Source organism: Engraulis encrasicolus, chromosome 13 (genome assembly GCF_034702125.1).
Source record: "Engraulis encrasicolus isolate BLACKSEA-1 chromosome 13, IST_EnEncr_1.0, whole genome shotgun sequence".
NCBI classification, from domain to species: Eukaryota; Metazoa; Chordata; class Actinopteri; order Clupeiformes; family Engraulidae; genus Engraulis; species Engraulis encrasicolus.
Window position 1 is genome coordinate 27,338,872 of NC_085869.1, and position 14,841 is coordinate 27,353,712.

The 14,841-nt window shown below is 39.1% G+C and overlaps 1 protein-coding gene across 1 annotated transcript; it reads right to left on the reverse strand.

The window, feature by feature from the left end:
• Positions 1-1,355: 1,355 nt before the first annotated feature.
• LOC134460948 (heat shock 70 kDa protein 12A-like) lies at positions 1,356-14,817 on the reverse strand. Its single transcript, XM_063213596.1, has 4 exons — positions 14,431-14,817; positions 6,112-6,336; positions 5,745-5,916; positions 1,356-5,630 (listed from the first exon to the last, which is right to left on the reverse strand). The coding sequence occupies exons 1-4, from the start codon at positions 14,815-14,817 to the stop codon at positions 4,597-4,599; spliced, it is 1,818 nt and encodes a 605-aa protein (XP_063069666.1). The 3' UTR covers positions 1,356-4,596.
• Positions 14,818-14,841: the final 24 nt, after the last annotated feature.

Genomic DNA, 14,841 nt, shown 5'->3' on the forward strand with positions numbered 1-14,841 from the left:
TCCCTTTCGTCACATTTTGGCCTACCCCATCTACAGGAAAAGTAATCAAATATGAAGCAAAAGAAATATGTACTTAAAGGCCAACTTCCGATTAAACACAATTTTACTCACTCCTTTTGAAGATCGGACGGTCAGCCCAAGTTAAACTCACTTGCAAGGCTCTCATAGCGGTGCGTCACCTCGCCTGGCTGTGTTTCCCGGTGTTTCCCAATTGACATAAATAATGCAGAGAAACGAGCGAATCACGAAAGCCTTTCTGTGTTTCGTCACGTCGAAAGAAGGCGTTGGCCACAAAGGTTTATGTCGACCCATTTTTCTAAAAACATGTCGAGCAATTTTTTTCTGCTTGTTTTCAATACAAGCAACGTCTGGTGGCCCGAAATCTAGCTTAGCTTAGCTATCAGCTGGTTGCTACTCTCAGGTACACACACAGCACAAAGCCTCATCCATAGAGCAGGTCCACTCTGGTTGCTCCGTGCCTGCAGCTCGCCTAGGGGTCGCTGTCGAAAGAGCACAGCCCTGAATGGAGTATGCACGCCTCCGTTGGCGCCCCTATAGTGCAGTACCACCCGGGGAAGTGGCGACTCTGTTTCCCATTACATTCGCTCCAAGAACAGGAGGACTGAGCCAATCAGAGACGCATTTCCACGAGAGCTGGAAGAGTGAGCCAATCAGAGACGCATTTCCACGAGAAACACGGAACACCCTCTCGTTTCTCCACAAGCCACCTTGCTGGCTTTCAAAAACGGCTTGAAACAAAGCAACCAGAACGTTTTTTAAAACAGGACCAACGCGTAACACATTCAATAACAATGGGGAACACAGCAATATTAATCAAATGACGTTGAGAGGCCATCTTTAATGTATTTTTCAGACATTAAACATTCCAAATAGACCCCAAGGATAATAGGAGGGTTAATCATGTCATTTTGAAAGTGCAATAGAACTTACAGATATAATTTTGTTTTGTCACCACCTTTTCTCAGACCGACATCCATTCTACTGCAGGCACTTCTGACGATGCAAATCGGGCCACACAGGAAAACAGGATACACTCTGTCCACCTTGTAAGTTGCCTTGCTGGTTAGAAACATAGGCTAGGCCTACTAACGGAACAACCACAGGAGAAAAACATATACTAATAAACACTAATATATCACTGATTCTTGAGAAAGTGGCTAAAACATGACTCAGCAATAAACTGCCAATTCTGTTGAAAATAAACTACATTTTCATGAACAAAATGAATCCAGGTAAAGACCCAGGGGTCTGTTACACAAATGTACAGTCGTTTAAGTGTATATTTAAGTGTAATTTTATTACTTTTCATGGCTATAAAACTGCCCACACCCTGTAAAAACAGCTGTCCCAAGGACAGACATCATCATTTCAATTGACTTAAAATGTAAAAATCACTGATATTATTCAATAATATCACCATGATGTGAAAGTCCATATTGAAGTGGTTCTGCAGATATGCACATAGCGTGTAAAGCAATATTTACTACTATTTTCTGATTGCTCAAAGTGTGTCCAGCATATTAGTCACCATCGTCAGTTTTTTTTAAAAAAGACAATAAAATCAGGTATGCACAAGGTCATTGTCATTACTTAGGACCCCTTTTCAAACCTTTAGCTCTACTGAATACTTCACCATCACTGAATCTCCTGTACGTTTACTATTTTCTCCTGAATTTGTTAATTTGTTTGGACACTGGTACTGTCCCAATCATAAACTGTCAACACCGTCGCGGGTTTTAATAGTATTTTGTTACATTAATGTTAATTATATATACTTTTTCAGAAGCGGCACGAAGCCCTTAAGAAACAGAGCGAAAACGAAGTGGCTAATGTGAGCAAAAAATGCATAATATGTAAAAGAGTGTTTTTTTGTCTTACACCATCAGATTTTGTTCCGCTCATCATCTTGTTCCATTTTTTACTAAATTGTGCTGGTTAATGAAACATTACCAGACATGTTAGTAATAATTGTGACCTAAACTTATACTCTAGCCTCCATTGAGGTGCATTTGGAGGGTTTTTTGTCACAAAACCTGACATCGGATGTAGTTCACAAAAAAAGCATGTGTTTTACATGTTTTTGACAAGTTTTAAGAACATGCTTCCAATAAGTATCTACAATTATGTTGAATTGTAAAAGTAATTCACTTAAATACAGTAAACATATTTTTTTGCTTCTAATTCTGTCTGACACGGTTGAGAAAACCAAGAAGGAGCCCATTTTATGAAAAATGTAAAACATGGGGAGCTTGGCCAATACATTCACTGCACAGCCAAGACCTTCATCTATGATAACACACCTCTATATTTTGGATTTGAACAACTTAAAACCTGTTTATGCCACATTTTCAATAATCGAGGCCTACTTCCTAAAGTATCTAACAAATGAAGAAAAAACACACGCACAAACATACTGTGCACACACAAAAATAAAGTGTTTATGCTAGATGTCATTGACTTGAGAGGGCTATTTATTTTGCTAAATGTAGGTAATAATCCTTTGGAGTTGTTGAATTATCAAAGTAATAGCAAATTTAAGCCTACATGAATATTTATGAAATTACAACAAATTGTTTGGTCTATTTAGGCATTAAGTAAGCATTGTCTGACAGCACATATTTTTAAATTAGAACACATGAAACGGTATTAAAATAGAATGAAAGTGAATTTTCAACATTTAAAGGCGTATGTGTGAACCAAAAAAACATACACAATCACTTAAAAACTCCAGATACATATGCAACCAAATCAATATACTTTTTATTGCTTTTAATTGTGTCTGACGGTGTTGACAAAAAACAAGGTATGATCGGAGAAAAACCTGATTTCTGAAAAAAATTCAAAATGGGGAGATTGGCCTTGTGCATTTCTGAAAAGCCAAGACCTTTGTCTACGAGGATATACCATATTATTTTGTAATTCTCTTTGTTTTTTTCTTTCAAGATTACAACCTGTTTTAGCGACTTTCTCAAGAATCAGTGATTATATATATATATATATTTTATATGTATATTAGCCTAGCTATTTATTACTACATAGGCCTACTGGAAGAAGATACAGAAGAACTGACAGAAATTATAGGCTACATTGATCTAGTTGTTGCTACTGCTACTATAGAGTTAATTTTTGTTGCATTGGTGTGTTATTACATTCACTGGAAGAACTTATGTTGGCGTTACAGTGACATTTCATGTATTGCGCATTCCCCAACGACTGCATGACAGATGTAGATGATAAAGTACCCTTTATTATGGTAAACAGAAGAAGTAAAGGAAATATTAAAATACCATCTCAAAAGCAAACATTTAAATAGTAGCATAGACTGTATAATATTATATTACATCACATATAGCTGACACTGTCATCCAAAGCAGTTTACAGTTATTTACAGGGTATTATATTGGTTACAGTCCCTGGAGCAGTGTGGGATTAAGTGACTTGCTCAAGGGCACATCATTGATGGAGGGAGGAAGGGATTGAAGCTTAATTTCCTTGAAAAAAAACATTACAAAATATCCTTCTTGGGGAGCTAAAACGCACCTGTCACATTGGTGGTTTTATTTTTTTATTCCCATGCCATATTTACACGTAAGGGTAGTTGACAGATAGGCAACAAAAAACTATTTTTTCACAAAACATTGTTTATGAGACAAAAAAGTATATGTAGTGTGGCAAAAAATCCAAGTGGTCACTATGTTGGTCTATTAATTGATTATTGATTTACATTGATACAACACCTTACTGTAAATATGTCCTTTGGTGTGACGTTAAGAAATATATATACTAATAATTAACGTAGAAATCGCTTGAGGGAGTTTTATCATTGTTAAATTCTTTATATTTAGTGTATTATTTTAAAGTCTTAATTTAATGAGAAATGAACGTTTAAGTATTTTTTCCCCATTAGAGGCGAGAGCTTAATAGGAACCTTCAGGGAAACACAGGGATATCTCTTTTTAATTGTTCAAATTTTTCTGAATTTATACTAACATTTCAGGGATGATAATTTGCTGTCCCCTAATGCAATATTCAGTGTTAATCAAACAAATTGTTAAGCTCAATCTAATATTTGTGTATTTAAAACATGTCACACCATAGGGCATTCATGTCACGCTTAAGGCCAGAAATGTAAAATTGAGCCAGAAACAAATGTATCAACATGATAATTTGTCTTTTGCTGTAGTCAATATGGACCTACACGCTTATAAGTCTTTAAGTCGTAGATTATCAGCCATTACAGTATTTTAGTTGTAAATAACATTTCCATTTTGAGTCCAGAAAGATTGCTGGCTTCTGAGCTTTTTGCTCAATCAAATGAGGCTCATTTATTTCCAAAGCCATGTACAGATTATTTATCTTTGTTTCTACGCAATAGTTAAGATGCTTGTGTTTTCTTACTGCGATCCCTCATAACACAAAACAGAGTGCATTCATCAAATTGAACTCGATTTATCCAAATTTGACCTTAATTTCCCTCGACAATAGTTAAACAACAGAAAACACAAATACAAAGAACAACAAAGAATAAATATGAACTTAACTGTAAGGATCTTGATATCATACTGGTAGATACCATCACTCCCTCATAAAGTTAATGGTAAGTCTCCTTGTGTGTACAGAATTTACAGCTGTTGCTGTGATCTCAGTACATCCAAACTTGACCTCAACATTGATTTTGCGATCTCCCTGGGTAATGGGCGTAGGAAGCACAATGGAATCTATTTTTGTAATTCCCCAATCATCAACATATTCAGAATTTTCTCTTGTTGTGCTGTAGAATGGGAATATCACTTCTGTTTGGTCACTCCTTACTGGGTAGAATGTGTAATTTCTGATTTCATGAAAATCAACAGTCTCTCCCCTCTTCACCAGTCTGTGAAACAGATCGTAACAGTACGTTTCTCCATCAGCAGCAACAAATTTCTTTTCAGGTTTATGCTTTGACTCATCAAAAGGATGAGCAACGCCTACGCCATATGTAAGGGGACAAATTCGCGCCTTAACAATCTGCGGCTGACTTCCGAATTCTGCAGCACCAACCATTACTGCTTCCTGAGGATGATGTGGACAGAGGATTGTGCAGTCATTGCCAAACTCCTTTTTTACACAGTCCTGCAAGACATTGCTCAAGGCATATCCCCCCACCAACAACATGTATTGAATAGCCAGCCCTGGCTTCCTCATAATTTCATTCAGAAGCTCACATGTGCTACTAAAACTTTTATCAAAAAAAGATCTGAATCTTTCAGGTGAGATTACAATGTGGCCGTTTTTCCAGCTCACACCATGCATCTCCTGCAATAAGGTTTTTACTTCTACTTTTCTGCATTTTTTTACAGTCTCGGATAAATTATATGGGCAAGAAAATTTGAAGCCCTCATTCTCTTCACCACATTTGGCTGAGGCAAATTTGTACATAAGGTCTTGCAATTCATCTGTATGATGTTTTACATACTCTTCCCAGCATTCATTCCCACATATTCCTTGAAGTAATGATTTAAATTCTTTGTCTACGTTCTGACCTCCTAGTCCATTCCCTGATGCTTGGTCCACCTGCTTGAGAAAGCCACCTTCAAGCACTTCATGAACTGTGATGTCAATGGTTCCACCTGTAAAAAAAAAAAAAAAAATGACTGAACTGAGGACATACTTGAAACCACCCGATTCAATTATATGTATATAAACATTCCCCTATTTCAGTCGTTTAAGGTGCGTGACGATACCTCCACAGTCTACTGTCATGAACTGTGTTTTAGGCTTTTGTTCCAGTCTGGCTTCCTTTCCCCCCGCCATTTGAAAGCCATCACTAGGGAGCTGTTTGCAGTACAATGCAGCAGCCTCTGGCTCCAGGGCCATGATGAGTTTGTCAGGTTCTGCGTCTGTCACAAGTCCGGCCTAAAATTGAATGTGATTTTGTAGCTAATCAATGTAGGCATATAATTAGCTAACTATTCACCATGTGTTCTCATTCAATCATAGCCATTATGTTTATGTTTCTACCCCTTCTAGCAAGCCCAGTCTCACTCTAATAGTAACCGGCATGATTTTGAAATGTGAGATTTAATTGCTGTTTGGGCTTTAAGGTCTTACTTGTTTCGCTGCTTCCCTCATGAACTGCTTAGCTGCGTCATCCCAGATTGCAGGCACTGTTAACACCCAGGTGATGTCAGACTCCTGCACGATAATAGCTTTAGAGAAATTCTTGATCTTCTGGAGCGCATCGTCCTTTAGATATCGTAGACTTTCAGAGATGACAGTTATAGCTTTCATTGTGCCCCCATTGACAGCAGATATTTCCAAATTCCTCTGGATGTTCTGAAATGTTGAACAGATTTAGTCAAGGATTGCCTTAGGGTATTTTACACGCCTAGTCCCCCTCAAGTGAACCATACTCAGTCCTCTTTACATGAACCGAAAAGTGAACCGACAGCCAAACGGCTCAGCTCTGTTATGTTCATTCTTATTTTATTTTATTAAAGGATCCTCATTAGCTTATGCCGTAGCAGTTCGCTAGTCTTCCTGGGGTCCTAATTCCAAATACATGTAACACATCACATTTCAGATTAATAACAATACAGATAGACATGCCTTGCAAAAAATAAAGAGTTTTTCAAAGATTCAGCTCTCAAAATGTTATCAACAAGTCTAGCAAACTGTTCTAAAATGCAATGCTGCCACATTGCTGAAAGTTCTCCTTCACACATTTAAAACAATGAAAAAAAACAGACCTTACAACTTAAGATGACACCTATATCAACCATTCAAAAGATACCTTTTTAATTTCCTTTTAAAGTTTTTTTTTGCCTGTGTCTTCACGGATATCCAATGGCAATTCGTTCCATGTCTTAATTGCTCTATAAAGCACAGTCATTTTCATTGAATTCGTTTTTGGATTTGGTAGCACAATGTCACCCTTGCCTGCTTTCCTGGTGGCATATTTATGAGCCGTGTTACAAAACACTACTTGCTGGATCAAAGACTCAGGTCTCTGCGTTTTTATTGCTTCATTAAGACATGTCGCTGTGCTTAAGGCCAGTCTCTTCTCCACGCTGAGCCATGCCAGCGCAGTGTGCATCTTATGGATGCCAGTTCTAGGTGAACATCCAAGGACAAGTCTGGCAGCTCTGTTCTGAACGACTTGTAGTTTTGCCAGCTCCCTTTTTGAGGCTGAGGCCCAGACCACTGAGCAGTAATCTAGATGAGATAAAATTAAAGATTTGCAGACTTGCTCTTGGATTTTAAATGGCACATATGGTGCACATTGTCTAGTAAAGTGAATACCACTGCCCATTTTTTGAATGATTCTATCTATATGCTCTGACCAAGACAGATGGTTGTCAATGACCATGCCCAGCAATTTCAGCTTTTCCACTTGTTCAATGGGTTCTTTGGCCACATATAATTCTAACTTTGACTTGGTAGCCAGGTTGTGTCTAGACCCAAATGAAATACTCTTAGTTTTGGATATATTCAAGACCAACTTATTCACAGTAGGCCTAATCCATTTATACACCCGTTCCAATTCTTTGGATATTACTTCCCCAAGTTCATCACTAGTGTTGGCAGCACAATACATTGTTGAATCATCAGCATACATTACCAGTGTAGAATGTTTTACTACAGAGGGCAAATCATTGGTAAATATAGAGTAGAGTAAAGGTCCAAGACAACTTCCTTGAGGCACACCACAAGTTATGTTATTGATATTAGATAAGCTGCCATTGGCTACGTTTACATGATGTTTTTAAGTCCGATTTAATAAATGAGATTTAAATAGATCGGATTAAGAGTTATTTTGCGACGTGTATACATGGCACTTTCACTTAAATGCGATTAAACGTCTGGGGAAAATAAAGCATTGCGATTGGACTGAGGACGCACGTGCTGAGTGAGGCAAATAAGGCATGGGGGCGTGGTCGCCAAACCTCCGGGGACTCTTTACTACTGGGACAGAAGCTAATCTTCAGCCCGAAAATGAATTCCCTCAGTGGACTCAAGGCTGGAGAAATCCCCTTTGGGTCTGGTTCTTTCAAATGCTAGTTAGCACCCACCTAACTTAGAAAAACGAACTGGTGAAAGGGTGATGTGGAGTAACTTTGTTGTGCTTCATTACTTTGTGGGGCACTTTTACATCAATATATGGAAGCCACAACATTTATAGTCGCTTAGGGACTTTAAATTAAGCAAAACTTTCATGTGAAAATCAACAGGAAGTGCCGCCATTTTTTTCTCACTGGCAAAGAGCACGGGCTCTTGGCGCCATCGTGTGGTCAACGAGCATGCGTGGAACGACTGGATTTATTGTAATTCTGAATAAAAGGTTACATGACAGAGGAACGTGTTTAATCGGATTTAAAAGAGGAATAAACCACCCACTTTAATCGGACTAAAATCGGTTTAAATCGGAATAAACTTAAATCCTGTTCGGTAAGCGTTTACATGATATTTTTAGAGCAGAATTAAGTTTGAATCCGATTTAAAGTTAGTTAACACTAGAACTACCAGGATTTTTCTGCCTACCTAGAAGTACCAGAGAGGGGTCATTTGACCCGGCGGCTTTTACCTAATACACTATTCACTCATTTTGTTATGGTAATGAGGCTGTTAGGGGCCGTGTGTGGGGTGAGGGGTGAGGGGGTCACACCTTACAGTGCTAACAGCCAAGACAAACAGGGGCAGACAGCTTCTTCCCAAGGACTGTCAGCCTCCAAAATCACCACAGGTAAATAGCAACTTGCATGAAGATATCAGCAGCAAAGACAGATAGCACAGTTTGGCGGACAGTGTGTTACAGTTTTTCTCCATTGGTTTGGCTCATTTCTTGAAACTGAGATGTCATTCTCAAAACATGGAAAAATCCCCAAACTAATTTGCAGTTCCTCACAACAGAATGGCATTTATCATTGCTTTCATCGAATTTCAAATGCTTTTGTACATGTCTCAATCATTTAGTACATCCTTGCAAATGGCTATGTATACTACAGTTAACACAATCAGCTTACATTTAGTAGAATTTTCAAATGAATGTACCTTGCTGATCTATCCCAATTGGTTGATTCTCAGTGTAATGGTTGTCCTGAAAACATGTCAGCACATTTTCTTCATACAAGTCATCAATGAACGTGTGAATGTCCCATGTGATCATGACGAATCATATGACTGCAACCAGATAATGGTTGAATTACAGTTTTTCTCAATTGGTTTGGCTCATTTCTTGAAACTGAGATGACATTCCTATAACCATTGGGTCATTTGGCCAAACATTCTTACACTTCTGCACAACAGTTCAGATAACTAGCAAAATGTCATATACCTCCCAAAACACCCCATCAGCACTAAACCGTCTCACATATAAATAGTCAGTACCATCAAAATGGCATAGATCCTTCTCAATTGCTTTGGCTCATATGCATTCATTTAGTCAAAATAAACTGAATGGTACATGGATCCTCATCACTCGCTCATATCACCCCAAAAACAATTTACCCATGTTTCAAAACTAAATGTCTTCCCCACATATATCATCAGTACCCCCAAAATACATTGTCCCTTTGCCATTGTGTAAGCACTGCCAGTCAAAATGGTTAGGTGTTTTATCTACGTTCAGCTAACAGATTTTGACTATGTATAAAAATGAAAAAGTGAGTGAAACCATTGAAGTTTGACAACACAGATAATTTACCAAGGACATTTATCAGTAACTTTCTTTACTGTAAATTCATATACAGAAAGTAATGCCCATATATCACAGGTTTCTCATGGGTTTGGCTCATTTCTCAAAACAGAGATAACATTCTCAAAATAACATGGACAAATGCCAAAGCAACTAGCAATTGTTCAAAACAGAATGTCGTGCGAAAAAAAATGTCATGAAATTAGCCAAATAACAGAGGAAACTGTAGTATACACGGTTGTAAAATTATTTATCTAGTTTAACTTTAACTAGTAAAGTTACAATACCATCTGACCTGTTGAACACTGTCATGAATTTACTATGTAATGAAATTCTTAAAATATGATGTCTTTGACTGTTTTGGGAATTGCGTAGACCACTTTGCATATGATGACTTACACAATGAAATAATGCTGACGTGTTTTGGAGAGGGCAACCATTAGACTGAGAATTGTCTAATTCGTTTAGATAAGCAAGGTCAATTTATTTGGAAAATGTGCCGACTGAAGGGTATTTGTACATATCCATCTGCAGAGATGTACTAAACATTTGAGACATGTACAAAGCATTTGATATCTGATGAAAGCAATGAAAAATGCCATTCTGTTTTGGGAAATTGCAAGTTGGTTTGGGGATTTGTCCGGATTTGTCCGAATGTCATCTCAGTTTCGAGAAATTAGCCAAACCAATCGAGAAAAACTGTAACGTGTGAATCTCCCATGCCATGTGACCATAACGACTCATGTGAATGCAACCTGGCAATTGTTAGATGGATAAATACCAGTGCATGTGGACTACTGCTTCATTTCCCTCAAGAATTTTGTGGTGAAAGAAGCTCCTCTCCAAGGAACGAAGATGCAGAGATACAGCACTCAACAGGCATTGGAAATGATCCACACAAGCACACACACACACACACACTCTGTGTCTTAAGTGACAGCTGTGAGCTGCTAACAGCCACATTTCCACAACAAAAGGAGTGTCCGCAGGGGGTCCAAAGGGTCAAATGACCCTCTTGTGGGGCTTTTAGGTAAAAAGGTCAATTGACCCCTCCGTGGTAGTTCTAGTGTTAAATCAGACTTAAGTGTCTCATGTAAACGCACAGAATGTAGCAAACTCTTTGTGTTCTAGCACAGAGATAGCTCCTAATCATGGAAATGGCATTTTGTGTGAAGCCATAGGATATAAGCTTTCCAGTCAACAACTCATGATCTATTACATCAAAAGTAGCACTGAAATCTAACATAACAGCAGCCACTTACTTTGAGTTATCAATTAACCCACTTTAGCCTGATGCTGCGTATACGCTGTTTGACCTTTGGCTCCTGGAGCGACATATATGCTGCATTCAGGCTCTCGAGATTTGAATTTTGAGTGTAAAATGTGAGTATGTTAGAGCTGAACGAACACATACCCATGCAATATGAAGGTCCTAGCTTTTAAATGCCACTTATTTCATGTTTTATGTCCTTTGGAGGCTGAGATAAGTTTTAATAGGCAGAGAGCACCCTATTTCCAAAAAGGCCTTAGGCATTGAACAGATGTTTTTTTTTGTAGGTGCCTTAAAGGGTTTTCACACCTGGTCCCTTTCAGCCATTTAAGTGAACTCAGACCTTTGATTCAGCGTTATCTGTGCATAGTGTATGTGAATGCTTCAAAGTGTACCTAGACCCCTTGGAAGTGAACCGTACTGAGACCTTTATTGGCGTGATCTCAGTGTGGTTCGCTTATGAGTTCTGACAAGTTACTAGGTGTAATCACTTAAAGAGGGCATATTTGTATATTATATATTCGGTAACACTTCAATTTAGGAATACATCTATTAGCACTAATACATACAATGTGCCTGTATAAGAAACTTATAAGGCATGTACAAAGCAAAATCAAACATTTGTTTGGCATGTATTCACAAATGTCTTGTTCATGCACAATAAGGGATTTATTACCAATTTAACCTTAGTAAGGACAGTCTGCCTTAGCGTTTACTTAGTACATGTCTTACAAGTTACTTATGCAGGCATTAATATTGTATGTATTAGTAGTAATAGATGTATCCCTAAAATAAAGTGTTATATTCACACCATAAAACAATTATCTTTTGCCAATTTACTATGTGCTCCCCTGAAAAAATTATGTCTCCCCCGGCCCCCTGGTAATTTCGGTCTAGAACCGGCCCTGCATAAATAACCCCGCTCGGTCACGTTAGGTTTCGAGAATCTTAGCCCCACTCTGCTGACTTCCAGTGATCGACCCACCCCTGCCTGACTCTCTTCCCTCCTACCCCGGTAATCCTGATCTGCCTTCTGCTTTTCGACGACTCTTTTGAATATCCCTGAACGGTACTTCTGCCCTGATTAATTTGCCCTGTTGTCTGTGTGTTTCCCCCCAGGACTTCCGGCCCCTCCATCATCAGCTCCCAAGGATGCTTCTCTGCCACTGGGGGGGGGGGGGGGGGGGGGGGGGCGCGCACACACACACACACACACACACACACACACACACACACACACACACACACACAGGCACCTGGGGCCTCATTTATCAAGCGTTCTTAGGCACAGATCTGTGCATAAAGCGTGCGTGCGATCATTCCTGAGCAAAGTGTGGGATTTATGAACATGTACTTGAACGTAGAAATGTGCCTAAATCTACGCACACCTCAGACCATGCGTGCCAGTGGAAGAAACACGAAATTGCAAACAAGGTACCGTGCAAGGTATAGTTTACTTCGAATGACAATGGAGTATGACAGTGTGCTATTTTACAGTGTTTTCGTCCATGTGTGTCTCCTTCTTTTACTTATTTTGAAACACTGTCCTCCTCCTGTCGAAAGCACCTCCACTTCTGCTGAGGAAATGGCTTGACTGGCGCTCGACTGGCGCGTGTGTCCGCGTGTGTTCATGTGTGTCCAAACAGGGTGGCGCCTTTGAATTAACATGGCATTTGAATATATTTTAATACCATGTATGGTTACTTGGAGGTGTTTTGGGATACAAATTACCCCGAATGCGCGCGTGCACAGTGATTTGGAAGGTGTGGGATTTATCATGCAGACGTGTGCGTAGGAGCAGCCAACGCACGTTTGATAAATCCCGATTTTTCTGTACTTGCGAACATTCTAAATTTCACTCGTAAGACACAATTTAGAAGACATTCTACAAACGAATGATAAATGAGGCCCCTGGACTTCTGTAAAATAGCACACTGTCATACTCCATTGTCATTCAAAGCAAACTGTACCTTGCACGGTCAATATTATTTGCAATTTCATGTTTCTTCCACTCGCACGCATGGTCTGAGGTGTGCGTAGATTTAGGCACATTTCTACGTTCAGTACATGTTCATAAATCCCACACTTTGCTCAGGAATGATCGCACACACACTTTACGCACAGATCTGTTCCTAAGAGCGCTTGAATGAGGCCCCTGGAAAAGCAGTGACTAAGGAAAAAAGCTAAAAACTAAGAGTCAAAGGCTAAGGTATAAAGTGTGTTTTTAGCCTAGATTTAAAAGTTGTGATAGAGGGGGCAAATCTGACAGCGGGAGGCAAACCAAAGCCGTGGGACAGCCACTGCGAAGACGCAGTCACCTTTTTTTTTTACAAAGCGGGACCTGGGAGTATGGAGGAAGCCTTGGTTTACACCTGGGTACAGGGTGGAGGCGCAGCATGTCAGAAATATTTAAGGGGGCCTGGCCATGTAAAGACTTGAAAACTAAAATAAGTAGGCCTATTTTTTAATTGGATTATAAAATCTCTGGGGAGCCAATGAGAGGAAAGGACAGGAGTGATCTGATCGTGCTTCCTGGCACCAGTTAAAAATACCCGTTAAAGAGGGCTCTAGAGCACTGTGATCAAAAAGAGGACTGACACACCATTTAAAAGCCTACCAGGACAAGAGAGATCAGCCAGTTCTTTCTGTAATATACTCATAATATGAACAAAAAGTTATTTTGCTGTCAGTTCACTTTTTGGTCCACTTAAGGGGACTACATGTGAAAACACCCTAAAGACTACAACGGGTTAAATGTATTTAAAAATGTTTTGTCCCGTTACATTTTCATGGTGTTGCAGCCCTCTCTTTGATCACACCCGGTCCTCTAGAGCTCTCCTCAAGTGATTGGACCTAGTCACAACTTGCCAGGACTCATAAGTGAACTGTATTGAGACCATGTCAATAAAGGTCTCCATATGGTTCACTTCCGAGGGGTCTAGGCGATCACATAGGCACAGAAAATTATGAGTCACAGGTCTGAGTTCACTTAAAAAGCTGAAAGGGACCATGAACAACCTTACAAAATGCCCATGAAATGAAGTTCATATGCAGAATCCTTGCGGAAACATGACAAACAAGCTAGCAGCATCTGATAACAAATTGATGACAGTTGCACATATTTTGTTATAATATAACTTACTGCAAACTACCGTAGCATCATTACAGTTATTAAGTAACAAACCAATTGCTGAATTAAATTCCTTATCGATTCAGAACATCAGAGCTCTTTTTCAACTGTATTTATTTGCAGGTATACCTTGCCGAGCGTATGTTCCCCCACACCCCCTACTGATTTTTTTGCTTTTTTTTGTGCATGTTTGGCACATTTAACATCAGATCACCAAATAAATGTAAACATACGCACGGCACTGTATACTAATTTATCAATGTGTATTATTTATAATACTAAAATAATATTATTAATAACAAAGTGATTTTACACAAAAACAGTCATTGCACTTACTGGGTTTTTGTATAGATCCATTTTGAAGTTTTCAAAGAAATAGCCTGTTTTGTCTTGTAAGAACTTCTTCTTGGCACCATAACCAAAATCTAAAAACTCCTTCTTCTCATCAAATAAAATGCATGATGGTGTCTTACAGGTGTTAATCCCATATTTACCCCCCCACATAACACCTCTAAAACGCCCAGCCACACCAGGGACAGTACATTTCACAGAGTAGCCACTATATGCTGTGCCGAAATCTATGGAAATATAGAACAGAGACTTTGCCATTCTTATCACGTAATTGCTTTGGTTTGTTGAGTCTCTGTTGAAAATGTGGGAAATGTGGCCAACAGCACTCATTTGTAGTTCTGAACTGAACGCCCTGCAAGTGGGTGTGTCCATATTTACACTGTATATAAATGTAAG

What these genes read in the sequence shown, in the direction of transcription:
- LOC134460948 (XM_063213596.1), bottom strand. Translation starts at nt 14,817, where the DNA reads ATGGACACACCCACTTGCAGGGCGTTCAGTTCAGAACTACAAATGAGT. An exon ending in TGAGGGAAGCAGCGAAACAA is followed by an intron (nt 5,917 to 6,111) that starts GTAAGACCTTAA and finishes ATTCAATTTTAG; the next exon opens with GCCGGACTTGTGACAGACGC. An exon ending in CATGACAGTAGACTGTGGAG is followed by an intron (nt 5,631 to 5,744) that starts GTATCGTCACGC and finishes TTTTTTTTACAG; the next exon opens with GTGGAACCATTGACATCACA.